The sequence below is a fragment of the Rattus rattus genome, chromosome 8 (genome assembly GCF_011064425.1).
Source record: "Rattus rattus isolate New Zealand chromosome 8, Rrattus_CSIRO_v1, whole genome shotgun sequence".
Classification (NCBI taxonomy): domain Eukaryota; kingdom Metazoa; phylum Chordata; class Mammalia; order Rodentia; family Muridae; genus Rattus; species Rattus rattus.
The window spans coordinates 33011830-33028962 of record NC_046161.1 but is presented as its reverse complement, the minus strand read 5'-3'; the positions used below and the strand labels follow the sequence as shown (position 1 = coordinate 33028962).

The window sequence follows — 17133 nt, the reverse complement described above, 5'->3', positions numbered from 1 at the left end:
ACACACTGGGTATCCTTCCAACCTTGTGTTTCATCTTCCTCAACAGACCCATGTCAGAGACATTGGGTCTGGTGACGCTTGTTCCCGACAATGACTCTGAACTGTTGCTTTAGAAGGCTATTGAGTTGTTGGACGTTTTTCTTGCTGGATTCCATATCTTCCCAATCCTGACTAAATAGAGGGCCCCAGAGAGGTACCTCGGTGTCAGAGCTGTTGCCATTCAGAGCTTCAATGTTTGGGTCCCTCCAGTCTTCTGAGAGTGAAGGGATGTAATTGTCTGTCAGAGCATCCCAAACCCTGTAAACAAAGAAAAGCTCTCATTAGCACACATCTGCGGCCAGACCCCGCCCGGAGAAAAGAAGAGCTGGGCCAGGCAAGAGAGAGGCTGCTGTGTGTGCCAGGCTGAGGTCATCTGCCTTCCAGCATGCAGGAGCAGCAGCCAAAACAGAGAATTAGAGGCATGTCCGGGGGAGAAAGTCATGAGCATGGGGCCTTGTTCAGACTTCAGAGAGAAAGGTGGTTGGTTTTGCTTAGAAATTAAACTGTACCCCAACCATACAGTTTATTTCTGAACCTCAGAAATATCCCCGTTCCTTCCCATAGTCTGAGAGAATCAAAGGGTAGGGGAAGGGATTGGGCAGAAACCCTAGCTGAGTCTCCTTAAGATTGGATGACACATTTCAACTTTGGAGGCCTCTAATCTTCCATCAGGAATCAGCTCCTTGATGTCTAATGAAGGCAAAAAGGATAACACCAATATTGTAACTGCTCACTTCTTTCCCAAAATGCTCTAGGGAGCACACAGCCCTGCCTCCTTACATAGAGTTTAAAGGTGCAGTGTTTCCATTCTGGATACCAAGGCAAATGTACAAAACGGAAGAAAAGCCCGGCATGGTGACACCTTTAACCCCAGCAGCACTCAGGAGGCGAGTCAAGTGGATCCCCGTGAGTGAGTTTGAGGCTAGTCTGCTCTCCATATTAAGTTCTGGGGCAGGTGGGAGGGCATGACTTTAAAAAAAATTCTGAAGTCATAACATGACAGGAAGATGAGTGAGTTAGTAGGCACCTGAGTACAGACACTTGAAATCAAATACCTAATGATAAGGTGACTGTCATAAAATCGGGAATGGCATAAGATATGTGGGCAAATTAAAAAAAAACAAAACAGATTTTCCTGGAAAATAATATATAGTAGTTAAATTAAAAAAAAAAACTCATGAAAACAATTTATTAACAGGGAAGACATCAGCTTGACATTTTCCCGCCATACAAGAAAGCACTCGGAGGGGGTTGGGGATTTAGCTCAGTGGTAGAGCGCTTGGATAGCAAGCGCAAGGCCCTAGGTTTGGTCCCCAGCTCCGAAAAAAAGAAAAAAGAAAAAGAAAAAAGAAAAAAAAAAAAAAAAGAAAGCACTCGGAGAAGAGAACAAAGTCATCAAGTGTTCATGAGACAACTACTCAACAGGATTTCAGAGCCTGTTTCCTATGTGTGTATGGGTGGATTCAGTGTGTGTGTGTGTGTGTGTGTGTGTGTGTGTGTGTGTGTGTGTGTGTGTAAACTGGAGGGCGGCTTTGGGTATCTTCTACTGCTCTTCTTCACATTTTTGAGACACGGTCTCTTGCTGAACCAACCATTTTGGCTAGGCTTGCAGCTTCTGAGTCCCCATGACCCCCCTGCCTCTGTCCCTTCATCCCTAAGCTTCCAGATGAACCCTCCTGGTGCATAGAACTTTTCACATGGGTGCTGGGGAATCCAAACTCAGCTCCTCAAGCTTCTGCAGCAAACACTAAGCCGTCTCCCCAACCCGGAGCCGGCTTCTTAAACCATAGATGGTATCCCAATTACTGTCAGGCACTATTAAAGCTGTATAAATAATCCAGGTCCCACTGGAATTGTGCGTCTGAGAAGAAAATATGACTTGCTAACTCAAAGAGAATGCTCCAGCCACCACACCCTCTGGAAAGGTCATGGACCCACGCTTAAATCACTGTGCTACGTTAGTGCTTTGGGAATGGACACTCCTTCAGCTAGGTCCATACAGGAAATGCTGGAGAAGCAAGATTCAGCAGAGTCCAAACTAGGCTGTGTCTGTCGTTCCTGGGGAGGGAGTTGAAATCGTAAGGGACTGCACATCTTCTATTGGCCTTGAGACTGCATAAGTCCCGAAAGTGACAGTGGAACCAGGTAAACTATTTTTTCCTGAAGTGAGCCAGGCATTTGGAAAAGGATGCTGCTTGAGTGCGACAGCCCCAGTGGCGTGGATTGTACAAAGACATGTATACATGTTGCAAATCTTACCATTAGGGCTACAACAGTACACACACACACACACACACACACACACACACACACACACACCTATACATCTAGACTGACAATACAATACTCAGCTCAAAGTGCTAATTTAATTTTAAGTTAGTAACAAATCCCATAATTGTCTTCAGTCAGCCACTTCCCAGGTCCGATAATACAAATCTCACATTTACACATGTTAATAGGAATACACATTTGTGATTCTCAACCTTTTTTCTTCTCTCAAATAGGTAAATAGAATAAACAATATCTCTCCTTTGTACTTCTAAGAACCTGAACCCTTTTTTCTTCTCTTTCTTTCTTTCTTTCTTTCTTTCTTTCTTTCTCTCTTTCTTTTCTTTTCTTTTTTTTATTTTATTTTTGAGACGGAATTTTTCAGTATAGCCCTGTCTGTCCTGAAACTTGCTTTGCTGGGACCCAACTAGAAAACTATAAAACATTTACTTATCTTCCATTTAAAGTATATCTAGTGATGGCTTATTTATTGGGTAGACTTTGATTTTTAACATTATCTTTAGCTTATAATTTCTATCCGAAGAATGGGAAGCAACCATTGCTCCCAAATGTTTAGACTTCTGTAGAGCATAGCAGGGACTAAGAACAACCCCAGTGAGACAGGAGGTGGGGGAGAGCTGCCACTCCTATTTTTAGTTTGCTTGGGTCTGGTTCACCACTCCCAGTTTGTAGTAGCTTTAAAAGTTTCTCAAGTCCAGGCCCATCTTTTGTAATAAGGAAATGGAGTGACCTCATGTACATAAGGAAGAGATTCTGGGCCAGGGGTGAGGGTCAGAACCTGTAATCTCAATACTCAGGTGGCTGAGGCAGGAGGATCCAGGCCAATCTGATCTACATAGCAAGATCCTGTTTCAGTACATAAAAGGGTAAGGAGATGAGGAAAGGAAGAAGGGGGACAAATGAGGGAGAGGGGGAAAAGGAGAGAGTGAGAGGGAGAAAGGGGGAAGATGATTATGAAACATTTTCTGAATTCAAAACCAGATAGATAGATAGATAGATAGATAGATAGATAGATAGATAGATAGACAGATAGATAGATGATAGAAAATATACTATTTAAATTTGGCCTTCGCTTTAAATTATGTTTAAAAACAGCGACTCTTACAAAAAGACCATCCTGGAATTGATTATGTAGCCCAGACTGACCTTGAATTTGTCATCCATCCCCTTGCCTCTTCCTCCAAAGAACAACCATTACGACGTATGCCACCATATCCAGGCAGCTATCCTTTAATACCAGAACTTACATGCCTCCAATCAGGGATACACTGACCAGTCAATTCCCTATTGGCCAAATAGGTCCAACCCAGAGAAATGAAGACTTGCAGGCAATTACTGCATTTCCTCTGTGGTTTGTGCTTTCTTCAAGAATCTCATTTAGCCGTGAATCCCTTTGTCTTTTTTTGGGGGGGGGCTTCACTCTTTATTGCTAATACTTTCCCTCAAATACGTCCAACTTATTTATGGATGAAAGTCCCTCTAAATACTAAACCCGAGAAGGTTATCACAGTAACGCTACGGGAGACTTACAACCAGGTTAGACTTTGAGTCATCCTTTTTCCTGTGCTTAGTCATAATTCCACAGCTGAAAGATCTGGATGCTGTCTGCAAAACAAAGCACTCGACGTGATTCTGGTTCTCTATCTTGAGTTTCACAGAGGCTCTAGATGCACCAAATGCTTAGAAAGTACAGCGTCCATTTTCCTCCTCCTCTCCCCACATCTTTCTCTACCTCTAGCTCAGCAATTACCCAGCCCAGTCTCTCAGCTGAGGCATCAATGAGGCAGTCCTGGCAGAAAAATGCCTGCGGAGAAGCCCAATAATCCCATGTGATGGTAATTAACCTTGAGCGGCCTCTGCCAGGGTGCCAGGAGGGAACGAGAAGCAGTTCACTGGGCTTTCACTTCTCATAGGCAGAGCAAGAGTTCTGATGCAAAGCGGTGATCAGTTGGAAGCACTCCAATAGAAACTGGACTCATTCTGAAACGCCATTTTCAGAACATGTCCTGGGTGAGGAAAGAAGTCAGGGTCTCTGTAAGCCCTTAGCCCTGCTGCTTTGACAAGATTGAGCTCCAAAGGTTTCAAAACTGAGGGTCCACACAATCTACAAGAGTTAAGTGACTTGACCAAGGTCACACAGAGAGTATCAAAATTAGAATTCTTAGTCTCTTGGGTTCTAGTTCATTTCCTGGTACTTTAAGAAGAAAAGAACACACCCGGTCTAATAAAGCCCAACGGCCTTCCTCCTTACTTACAGAAGTTCAGCAAACTATAACTGGCCCAGAATTTTGAAAGAACCGGTTGGAAACATTAAAACTGAATTGAAACACACAGCCCACCATTACAGCCCTGGTCACCAGGGTGAATAGCATGGTTATGAACCCAAGCTAGCATTAATTAAAAGGAGAAGGGGTTGGGGATTTAGCTCAGTGGTAGAGCGCTTGCCTAGGAAGCGCAAGGCCCTGGGTTCGGTCCCCAGCTCCGGAAAAAAAAAAAGAACCAAAAAAAATTAAAAGGAGAAGAGCGGCCTAGAAGGGCAATGCATGGGCTTCTTACCCGATCATTATGCATGGTTCTTTCCATTCTATTCAAGTCCACAAATAGCTATGCTACCTGGGAAGCAGATCAGAGGTAGCATAGCTGTCTAGCACGTGCAAAGTCCCAGCTCTGACACTTGCATGGGTGGGAGGAATGGAGCACAGTTGATCCTAATAAACATTTTTTTGTGTGATTTCTAAAGAAGAATTGATGCATATTTTATCTGTACAGGAATTCATGCATTTCCTTAATAAATCTCTAAAATAGTTTAAATTTTTTTTTTTTTTTTTTTTTTTGAAACTAGATCTCGTGTATTCCAGTTGGCCTTAGACAGGGCATATGTAGCTGAGGATGACCCTGAACTTCTGACCCTCCTGCATCCACCTCCCAAGTGCTGGGATTACAGCCATGAACCACAATACCCTGTTCACTTGGTGCTAGGGTTGGAATCTAGGGCTCCATGTGGGCTAGTCAAGCACTGTACCAAGAGAGCCACGTTCCCAGCCTTAAATCACTGCTCTTAGGTAACAACTGCTTCTTGCCCCAGCCTTGCTCTCCTCAGGTAATGCTTCCCTCTGATTCTTTTCCTTCACAGCTGTTCAAGGCCCTGGAAGGCAGCTAATAAGCAACGCGGGAAATATGCTCAAACACTCGAAAAACACACCACCTAGTTTCAACTTCCTTTTGTCCAGGTCTCTCGATTCACTTGTGAACTTTCAGGTCTGGGAGTTACAATTTTGCGATTTGTAATTCTGTAATTTGGGTGTTTCTTGAGGCAAACTGTCCAGTTTATGATTAGCCCATCACAGTTAATTAATTCTATTCTGGTCCTTGTTTTTAATATCATGGAAGGTTACCACAGAGAAGAAAGAGAGACTGCAGGATGGTTCAGTGTAAGAATGCACCTCCCACCAACCCTGGTGACTGGAGTTCAATCCCTGGGACCCACACAGTAGAAGGAAAATGGTTGTCCTCCCACCTCCACGCATGCACGGTGACCTGTGTGTGCCTATATATACATACATACATTAAAAATGTAAAAAGAGGGCTGGAGAGATGGCTCAGTGGTTAAGAGCACCGACTGCTCTTCCAGAGGTCTTGAGTTCAAATCCCAGCAACCACATGGTGGCTCACAACCATCTGTAATGGGATCTGATGCCGTCTTCTGGTGTGTCTGAAGACAGCTACAGTGTACTTATATATAATAAATAAATAAATAAATAAATAAATAAATAAATAAAATGTAAAAAGAAAAAGAGGGCTGGAGTGATGGCTCAGTAATCAAAAGAGCTAGTCGATCTTCAGAAGAATCTGGTTCAAATCCCAGCGTCCACCTGGCAGCCCACAACCATCTATAATTCCAGTTCTAAGGGACCCCACACATTCTATTTTGGTCACTATGAGCACAAAGCACGTGTGTGATACAAATATATAGATGCAGACAAAAAATTAAGATTAAATAAATCTTTCAAAAAAAAAAAAAAGAAGAGAGAGGTAGAGAGAGGGGTGGGGGAGGAAGGGAGGGGGAGCTAGATGCCCACATTTTCTTGTTCTTAAAATTCTATTTTGTGTTTAGGAAAACCTAAATCCTTTATTCCTCTAAAGTTCCAATGCAAGAAAGCTCTCTCCAGCTGACTACAGAGGGACAGCTAGAGAATGATGTCAGCTGTCACCAAGGTACTGCCTCATGGGTAACACAAGGACATTCGTCCGACCCACGTAAACTCTAGGTCTAGGCCAAGAAGCCTGACTATGGATTCGGCCTGGCGCAGATGAGGGTGGCTAAGGCTTCTTACTCCTCATCCCGAAGAGTCTCCTCCTCCTCCTGGATCTGCAACTGGTTCTTCACTGGAGCCAGGTTCTCGGTCTTGGCATTGTAGTTCCGAAAGCAGACATTGAGCTTCTCATCAAATTCATTCACGAGGTCCTCCATGGACTTGAAGCTGATTATTTCGGAAGAAAAATTCTCAAGCTCGGAGAGGGAAGGGTCCTCCAGGTGGTGAGGAGATGTGCCATAGAGACTTTGTGGCTTTTCCTCTGGGTCCTCAGTGCAGCAGGGCCTGATATCTTCAAATTCTTCATCCAGACTCACCAGTGGGGCCTCCATCCTGGCACCGCAGTACAATGACGGCAACTGTCAAGATCCGTTTCCCTGGAAGAAATACACAGGGCAGTGCAAGTTAGGGCTGGACTTTCGTGCCAGTTCTGCAGAGGATCCAGATCACATCTTCCATTACTCTACATCCCTTGGAAAACAAAGACTCCTTCTCTCCCGTGCAAAACGAGACTTTGAAACAAGGCTTCTGAAAGCAGAAAAGGAACTGTTGTTTGATGAAGGGAAAGGGACCGGTGGGAGGGTGACTGAGGACATGGAAAGGTAAAGGAGGGTCACTGTGATCAAAGCACTGATACATATTGTGAGAAGATCCTAAGGAAGCCCAGTTATCATTTCACGTCATTAATACACACTAATAAAATGCGTCTAAGGAAACAAGAGGCATACGGTGGGGCTGGAGAGACGGCTCAGAAGGTTAAGTGCTTGCTGCATAAGCATGAGGACCAGAGCTCAGATGCTCAGCACCCACATAAGGTTGGGGTGTAGCAGTGTATGTCTAACCCCAGTGCTTGAGGGTGGTGATAGGCAGTTGACTCACAGGCCATACAGTCTAGCTGAAACAGTTAGCTTCAGGTTCAGGGAGACCCCGCTTCACAGGATAGGGTGGATTCCTTGAGTTCTGTGAGCTATGTGGCCTTGACAGGGTGTTCCTGATCTACACTGTGACTTTGCTTTGAACAAAGTTTCCTCATTTTCCTTTGTGGGGAGGGGGGTGGGCAACACAGTAAGGAGGAGAAGCAATTGAGGAAACCATGTAGACACCAACCTCTGTCCTCTGCATGCACCCACATTGGTAAGCACACCTACATACACACATGCACACAAGGATATCACACACACACAAACACACACACACACACACACACACACACACACACACACACACACACACACACATCACCATCACCAGCAGCAGGACCGCCATCACCAGCAGCAGCAGCAGCAGCAACAACAACAGCAGCTGATTATTCTTTGCTGAAGTTGCTATGGCTTCTGAAATTGCTTACTACAATGCACTTAAGTAGTTCAAATACCATTGCATATTTTCATAGGATGAGCCACGGAACAGAGTGAATTCTCGACCTGCCCCGAAAATCACAGTGATGGAGTACGCAGCTCTCAAGCCAGGAAACCCAGGTTTGCATCCTTCTATCCCTATAAGCTATGACCATAAGCAAATAACTTAACTTCTCCCTTTTCAAGCCAGTAAAAACAACAGGATCTACCTCAGAGGTTTGTTATAAGATTTAAGGAGTAAACACAGCTCAAAAAAAAAAAAAGTGCCTGGGAGATGATTAAGGCCAATGTTAGTCAACATTCTCTCTTATTACTACTCACAGGTCCACACTCTTAACCATGCTTCAAAAGTCTAGGCTGTTGTTGTGTTGTTGCTGTCCCTCCTCCTGTTCCTCTTCCTCCCCTCTTACTCCTCCTCATGCCCTCATCATCCTCCCCTCCTCCTCCCCTCCTCTTCCTCTTCTTTCTCTTCCTTCCCTCTTCCTCTTCCTCTGTCTCCTCCTCCTCCTCTTGTTCTTCCTCCCCCTCCTTCTCCCCTTCTCCTTCTCCTCCCTTTATCTTCCTTCTCCTCCTCTCCCCTTCCCCCTCTTTTTCTGTACTGGGATTACAGCTTGTGCTATTATGCTATGAGACAGTTTAGACAATGTTTTTCACAACTCCTTATAGCATTAACCTTACTCGACAATGACACCTAACATGAATATAAAGCTGCTTATGGTCTCAATTTATCCCAGCAAAAGCATTTTGCTGAAGAAATATTAATTTTTAATCACAGATGGAAATGAAAGTGTAACTCAGTGGCAGAATACAAGGTTAGAATACTCGAGGCCCTGGGTTCCATCTTCAACACCAAAAAGAAAAAAGGAAAGAAAGTAAGTAAGCTCTTTACCTCAGAGCACAGTGGATCACATGCAGAATATAGAGTTACTCCCATCAAAAACTGGAATTAATCTAAATTCTGAAACAGGCCTGGCCCCATGAGTTCAGGAAAAGGATCTTGGATCTAGACATTATCCCCTCATTAATAAATCCTAGAAATGCACAAAACACTAACAGACACTTTGCAGCCCAACACAGTGGTGCTTGCACCTGAAGGATTCACAGTTGATCTTGAACCCAAGAACTTGGGGCTAGCCTGTGATCTATGGTCTTCTATGAAATAAAGGTGCAGGGATATGAAGCAATGGGAAAGCACGTACCTAACATGTGAAGACCCCTGTATATGATCCCTAGTATCATCCCACCCACGTAAAAAATCTACACAAAATATAGCTAAGCTTTTGGTCAGGAATGGTGAATCACATGTATAATTCTAGCATTTGGGAATCTGAGGTAGGAAGCCTGTTTCAAGTTCAAGGCCAGTCTGAGCTACAGAGTAGTTCCAGGCCAACCTAGAAAACAAGAGTAAGAGATACCCTGTTTCAAGGAGCAAGGAGGTGGCAGGGGCATGGGATAGGACTAAACCTATGTACTCCAAAGGCCGTCTTGGATACTGCATGCTGGCTACCCACCTAGACAGCCTTCCAAATCTTAACAGTTCTGTGACTCCTACCCACTCATCCAGCCCTCTCCATAATTGCCTTCAACTATGATTTCTGCTTCAGCTCCCGCATCTAGGGCCCTTCCCAATTTTAATGTAAATTCCTTGAAGGCACAGACATCCTCTGGATATCCTCCATGTCTCTAGCACACTGACTGCCCCATGGCCAGGCAATTGATCGATCAATGTATGCTCATTGAGAAATGATCTTCTTCCCCACATACAGTTTCCAACAGCACGGCAGCCTGTCACCCTTCTACACTTGACCAACTTCCTTCCTGGTACCTAGAAAGGGAGCCCAGCTTTCCTCTTCTGGTCTGTATGATTCCTGATCAGTATCAATATCCAACAGATATTGAAAGTCATGGGGTTTGTCTAGTGAATCCTCACTCCCTACCTCTCCCCACAAAACAAAACTCCAAGCAAGGCAGAGGGCATGCTGGATGAGGAATGGGTCCTTACTGGGATTTTGCTGAAATGAAGCCAGTTACCATGCCATCAAAATACACTCTGAGCATTTAAGGGTTTGCAAAGGCAACATAATAGGATAATTATACTAAGGCTCTACCAGCTGGGAATGGTGCAGCATGTCTATATCCCCGAAACTTAGGGAGCATAAGCAAATAGCCCCTGGATAGTTTATACAGTGAGTTCCAGGCTAGCCCAGACTACATAGTAGGACTGCATCTCAAAAAACAAAAATAAAAAATCAGGAACAAAAAGACAGAAAGAAAACAACAACAGCAACAACAACAACAAATGCTGGAGAAAAAAATAATCCAAAAACAGATAGAGTAAGGTTGAAGGTGTAATTCGGTGGTAGAGGCCCTGACTTCCATCCTTTCCTGTCTAGTTTATTACCAATTTGAGAGTTATTTGGGCAAGGGGGCTCAAAATTGAGAAAATTCTTCCATAGATTTGCTTCGGGCAACTTTACAGTGTATTTTCTTAATTAGTGATCGGTGTGAGATGGTCCAGCCCATTGTAGTCCATGCCACCCACCCTCTCAGGCACCTGTGGCGGTCATAAGCAAGCAGACTGGTCAACATGAATAGCAGGCCAGTAAGCAATGCTCCTCCATGGCCTCTGCTGCAGTTCCTGCTTCTAGGTTCCTGCCTGAGTTCCTGCCCTAACTTCCTTGATGGTGGATTGTGATGTGGAAGTATAAACAAACATAAACGCTTTCCTCCCCAAGTTGCTCTTAGTCACTGTGTTTCATCACAGCGATAGAAGCCCTAGCTAAGACCATTTTCAACACAGAAAAAAGAAATACTGCCAAGACTCCTAAGTGCAATGGCTGGCTGAGTGGCATGCATCCCAGGTCTGATTTCCTTATGAATTACTATAAAAATGCTGGCATAGAGTAAAGTGAGCTTTAGAAACTCATTTTAATAGCTTTATAATCTTAATTATAGAAACATATTTTCTTAATCCAATGTATCCAAAGTATGACCATATTAATACATAATTCATATTAAAAATCACTGAGCCATTTTTTTATACTAAGTTATTTTATAGTTACAGTTTTTCTTTCTTTGGACTAGCCTCCCAGCATAGACTCAATAGCCATGCATGCCTAGTAGCCACAAAGAGATTGCATAATACACACACACACACACACACACACACACACAGAGTTCCAGGTTGCCTGGGCTACACAAGTTCAATGTTAGCCTGGCAACTTAGTGAGATGGTGTTTTTAAAAAAATGGGCTGGAGAGATGGCTCAATAGTTAAGAGCACTGACTGCTCTTCCAGAGGACCTGAGTTCAATTCCCAGCAACCACACAGTGGCTCACAACCATGTGTAATGGGATCTGATGCCCTCTTCTGGTGTGTTTGAAGACAGCAACAGCATACTCATATAAATAAAATAAATCTTTAAAAAATATATCAGCCTTCAGACGTAAGTATATAACCTAGAGAAGCCATAACAATCAGGGAAACAAAACTGTACTGTGGGGAAGGGGAAGGAGTGCTTAAGGGAATAGCAGGACTTCAGCAATACAAAGGGGGAAATGAGAACACCCTTTCTAGTTGTTGGTAAAAAGAATCCACTAGACTTCCTAATGATATGGGCTATCACTACTGTCTTTGGTTGCCCCTCAGAGGTTAAGACACTATGTATTCAAACAAAGGACTTGGGGTTTATGAGCTGGATCTGACCTGAAAGTCCTCTCCCTAAGAACTATCTTTCACAGAACCAAAAGGTGCTATGCTGATTGCCAAGAGAGGGAAGCAGCCAATATTCCTACCTATGAGCTGCAACAATGACCAGCAAGGCAAGGGATCCCCAAGGGTGCAACAGCAGTATTCATGTCTTATTGGTAACTGACGGCTGTCTAATTGGACTTAGGGCCTGTTCAATAGGAGGGAAATAATTCCTGGCACTGAAACCAATCAATGAGGCTATGAATCTTAAAGGTGAATCTACTCTTGCCATGTTACTAAGCCAACAGGAGGATCAAGGTCATTCTCAACTATATATAACATTTGAGGTCAGCCTGGGCCACATATGAGAGCTTGTTGGAAGGAATGAAGGAAGGAAGGAAGGAAGGAAGGAAGGAAGGAAGGAAGGGGGGAGGGGAGGGGAGGGAGAGGAGGGAGGGAGAGAGGAGAGAGGGAGGAGAAAAGAAAGGAAGAGGAGGAGGAGGAAGAAAGAAGATCAACAGAGAGAAAAACACCATTCACCATTTGAAGGACAAAGTGGGATTGCCCAGCCTCATGGAGGGAGGGGAAAAGTAAGAAAGTGTAGAAATCCCAAAGATGGGTCAGAAAGAGAAAGGAGTCAGTGGGAATTTTGATGTTAGGTGACTGAGCTCTCGAATGACTGACGCTCAGCCTAGAGGAACCTTTTAGACAGTAAATGTGAGCCAAGAGTAACTCAAGGTACCAAGAAAGGGGCAGAAAATTCAAAGGATGGAGACGTTGTATACGCCAATAAACTAAGAACAAGTCACTGGGGCAGTGAAGATATTTAGTAAAGACATTTTAAAAGGGAAAAATAGTTTAATACTAATTTCACCATCAATTTAAAAGTAAATTATGTAAACAATGGTATCAGAGTTGTCCAGGTTCATAAAGGAGGGAGCCAGGCATCTCTGAGAAATGGCTTCTTAAAAGACTGGGAATAGGGGTGGTTTGGTGCTTAAGAGCCCCGTATTCAATTCCCAGCACCCACACTGCTGTTCACTACAATCTGTTAACTTCAGCCTCAGGGGATCCAGACCCTCTTCTGGCGGTCTTGGACACTGCATGAACATGGTGCACCTACGTGCACATACCATGGTGCAGGAAAACATCTACACATAAAATGAAAAATGAGAAGAAAAAGTTTGGGAGTATTTGGGAAAAGCTGTTGCAAAATAAAGCACTAAAATTTCAAACCAGGGAGGCACAGACACCCAGATACACACACACACACACACACACACACACACACACAGAGAGAGAGAGAGAGAGAGAGAGAGAGAGAGAGAGAGAGAGAGAGAGAGAGAGAGCGAGCTCAGGCACACAATTAAGACTATAGTCTATGATATTGGAAAATCAGACCTAGTCTTGTCAACCTTAGCTGTGAGAATTTGAGCAGATTATCTGCCCCTTATGCCTCTCTTTTCCTCATCTACAAAATGTGGTTTAAATTTTGCAGGGCTGAAGGATAGCCCAGTGTTTAAGAGCACTTGCATTTATAAAAAAAGGCCTACACTTGGATCACAGCACTCACATCAGGCAGCTCACAACTGCATCTAACTCCAGTTCCAGGAAGTCAGATGCACATGCACAAACACATGCACACAAAAGTAAAACAAGAGAAGAGATGGCTCAGTGGTTAGTGTTCTTGTCGAACCCAGGTTTGGTTCCCAGCACCCACATGGCAACTCACAATCTTCCATAACTCCACTTCTGGGCAAGGGGATCCCAATCCCTATTCTGACCTCCAAGGGCACCAAGCATGCGTGCATGTGGTACACAGACATATATGTAAGAAAAATACTCATACATACAAAGTGAAGATATCTAAAAATGTTTTAATGCTAAATCAAGTTACATCTGAAGGTTTTTTGGCTTTCCTAAGAAAAACGGGATACACTACTTACACAAAAGTGTGGATGCCAGGAGTGGTGGCCCACAGCTTTAATCCAAGCACTCAGGAGTTAGTGGCAGGCAAATCTCTCTGAGTTCAAGACCAGCTTGGTCTTCATAGTGAGTTCTAGGCCAGCCACAGTTGCATTTTTTTAAACAAAAGAAAAAAATAACCCTGCCATTATGTGTAGTGCATGCTGCTTCAAAATGTTTATCAAACAAGGGAGAAAGTGCTGGGAGGATTTGGGAATCTTTTCCGTCAAGGCTTTTGAAAATTCATTTGGTCAAAATTTCCTGGATCGCGGGTCCCATTTTGGAGAGAACCAAAAGCCGGTCAGTTAACTACAGATACTTACAGTTCCTTGAATTGGGTGTTTTCTCTTCGAGTGGCAGGGGATCTAGGATGAGGTGATGCTCTTTCTTGGCATGTGCCACCATAGCTTAGGGCTACATGAAAGCCAGACTCAACCAAGTAAGTCAACAAACACACTGAGCATTGAATGTTGGAAAACCAAACAGACGGAAGTGCTTAGGAATTGGAAGATGGCTCCGTGGTTAGGAACACATACGGACTTCAATTCCTAGCACCCATGTAGGCTGGCTCACAACCGCTTCTAACTCCAGCTTCGGGGAGATTCAGTGACTCTGGCTTTTAATTGCCCCTGCACTCATGTGCATAGACACCTACACATCATTAAAAATACTCAAACTAAAACAGTGCATCAAAAAAGGAGTGTCTATATTTGACTCAGACAAACCCTAAAGAATAAAGATATAGCGACAAAATCATAAAAAGAAATGGGCATCTAGATGGCTTTGTAGGTCAAAAGTGCTTGCTCTGCAGACATGATAACCCAAGTTTACTCCCTGGATCCCACAGTGGAACTAATTTCTGAAAGTTGACCTTTGGCCTCCAAACCATGCATATACATCACATATACACAGCTAATGGATTTTAAAAATAAAATGTCTTAAAACAACTATAAAAGAAGACATGACTATCAAGGTTTAGCGTTCAGAAACATGGTTAGTTGAAACAATCTATATAATATAACCTGATTGGTTTTCAGCAACTCATTACCCAGGAGCCAGGAGCTATCATGTAAATGATCAAACAGACGATGCTAAAACCGAGCACACAAATTGGGAATCTGTATTAACATGGAACCCAACCTGAATGGAGCATTTGTATCTGGGGCTGTGGCAGAGGGTTCCCCGGCTTGGAGTGCCTTTTACTGGGGCCTCTGCTTTCCTTCTCTAACCCATCTTCTTTTGTACTCCTCTCGGTAGGCTGCCTTTACTTCTCATCTGAAATGTCTGAAATAACCCCGCATCCTTCCATCCTAGCAAGTTTGCTGGGTCCTCAGACTCAGCTTCTCTCCAAGTCCTCCTCCCTTAAAAGCTCCCTGTTAGGGCTATAGGAGCAGCTAAGCCACGAAGCATTTGCTTAGCGTATGTGACATCTGGGGTTCTGTCTTACACACACACACACACACACACACACACACACACACACACACACACACGCACGCACACACGTTAATGGTTAATGTTAATATAAGGGCATAGCCATCTTCTTTGTGCTTCCAAAATAAATAAATATGCGAAAATGGCAGATAGGGATCATGGGAAAGTCGTCTTTTTATTATTGAACACAGTCCAGGACTATAGTTTAAGCATTCTGTACAATCTATTCCATTTATTCCGACTCCAAATACGCGGTGTAATTTGAAGGAGAAACGCACAGAGCTCAACAGACACTCGGTAGGAAACATGTAAGCCTCTCCCTGCAGCCTAGCAGTACAGAAGCTGCAGCTTGGGTCTGCAGTACAAGTCCCCAGTCCCTGCTTCACCGAGCTGAGTGCATGGTGGATGAGAGCGAGATTTCTCACCGTGCCTTCCCTGCTGGGCCTCTTTGCACCTCCACACATGCCATCCCATCTCCCTGGTCTTTCCACCACTTGCTCTACAGACCAGTTGACTCTGTGCTTTCCCTCCCCTCCCCATATAGATCGTTAAAACGCCCTCCGTTATCCACTTCCAGACTCCCATTGCTCTTCTGCAAAACCTGGCTAGTATAAGCTGTCCATTTTGCCAGAAAGAATAAATACTCATTTGCACATGGCTCAACAACCCCTTTACCGGGACTCGGTACCCTTCCCCCCTTCTCTTCTGTTCCATTCACCTCCGTTTCAGACCTCCTCTCCCTCTTCTGTCGAGTAAAGAAAGGCTCTTCTAGGCAGCACAATGGCTGGCACTCTGAGGAAGCACAGCTCATCCCACGCAGCCCCTGCACATACTCCACTGTCTTCCCTTTGCCAAATAAGACCTGGACGCCGGGATGAGTGAGTCGTGCTGGGAGACAGGATGCAAAGCGAAAGGCAAGAGGGCAGAAGAGCGGGTTGTATAACACCCCTTCAGCTGAGCCCCTGCTCTGCAGAGCCCTGGGCCCTGAGGACCAGGGCCGGCTCTGCACACTCCTTTTCGCCACACTCGTCCTTTCTCCGACCTGCTCTGTGTAGTAAAACAATCGCTCCCCGAGGATTGCAGCCAGAGGTTCTGACACTGCGAGAATACACCGTCTGAGGAAGGCTCCACACGCCGCGGAGGGGCAGAAGTCGATTGCAGGGTCAGATTTGTAGGGACAAAGATGGTTTTGAGACGCCTAAAATAATCGGAACACATAACGGTCCTGGAATGACGTATGGGGTCCACATTGCTCCAGCACCATCAGATAGGGTTTCTGTGTTGCACATGAATACACACACACACACACACACACACACACACACACACACACACGATGCTCTGAGATGATGCTACCAGTACCCACTCCACAGCCCTTGTGCTTGAGCTCCCACAAGACTGGAAATGACCAGGACAACGGCCCACGAGTCCTTCTTTTTTTATGTCTGAGGACAAGACCCAGCGGGGATGAGAGTAGCGCATACCCCAGGAGTCCTAAGAGAGAATCTCGAATTCTCAGGTCTCCTTCACCACCCGGATTCGACCCCCGGCCCCCAGCACTGGGACTAGTCCAGACTAAAGTCGTTCTTCCCACTACCGCACCTGAGCGGGTCCTGGAGGAGGGAATCGGATCCCGGGGTTCAGCCAGACATCCCCATCCACCGGCTAGAGGTGGCCCGGTGCAGTGCAACGGCAGCGGGCAAGCCAGCCAGCGAGCGCTCCCCCGCAGCTCCGGCTGCGCCTGGTCCCCGCGCTCGTGCCCGGGCTCCCGGAGGCGCGCCCGCACTCGGGCACCCGCCCAACGGGCGCGCCCAGGGCCTGAACGTCATCCTTTCGTGAACATTCATAGCTTTCCTTAGAGCACGTGGACCTGCCTTTATTAATATTTATGAATTGTCGTTTCTCCCTTCTTTGATACTGGCCCTTCTGCTTCCCACATGAATATTCAGAAGCTCCGAGATGGGGGCGTGCAATCGCTACCAATATGGATTCTTCAGATGGCCCAACACTAGGTTTCGGATAAAAATGCAGGCAAATGGAGTAGA

General features: G+C 44.9%; 1 protein-coding gene across 2 annotated transcripts in view; it reads right to left on the bottom strand.

Moving 5' to 3' along the window:
* Fez1 (fasciculation and elongation protein zeta 1) overlaps positions 1–16864 on the bottom strand; it is a 44139-nt gene extending 27275 nt beyond the window's left edge. Inside the window, exons 1-3 of one of the 2 annotated variants that reach the window (XM_032909425.1) lie at positions 16691–16864; positions 6663–7018; positions 198–297 (exon numbers count right to left, since the gene is read on the bottom strand). In XM_032909425.1, coding sequence (XP_032765316.1) covers positions 198–297; positions 6663–6973 — 411 coding nt within the window. In that variant the 5' untranslated portion in view covers positions 6974–7018; positions 16691–16864. Of the gene's footprint in view, positions 1–197; positions 298–6662; positions 7019–15806; positions 16253–16690 lie in introns of those variants that run through there. The other variant, XM_032909426.1, reaches the window with a different exon arrangement.
* Between the last annotated feature and the right edge of the window lie 269 nt (positions 16865–17133).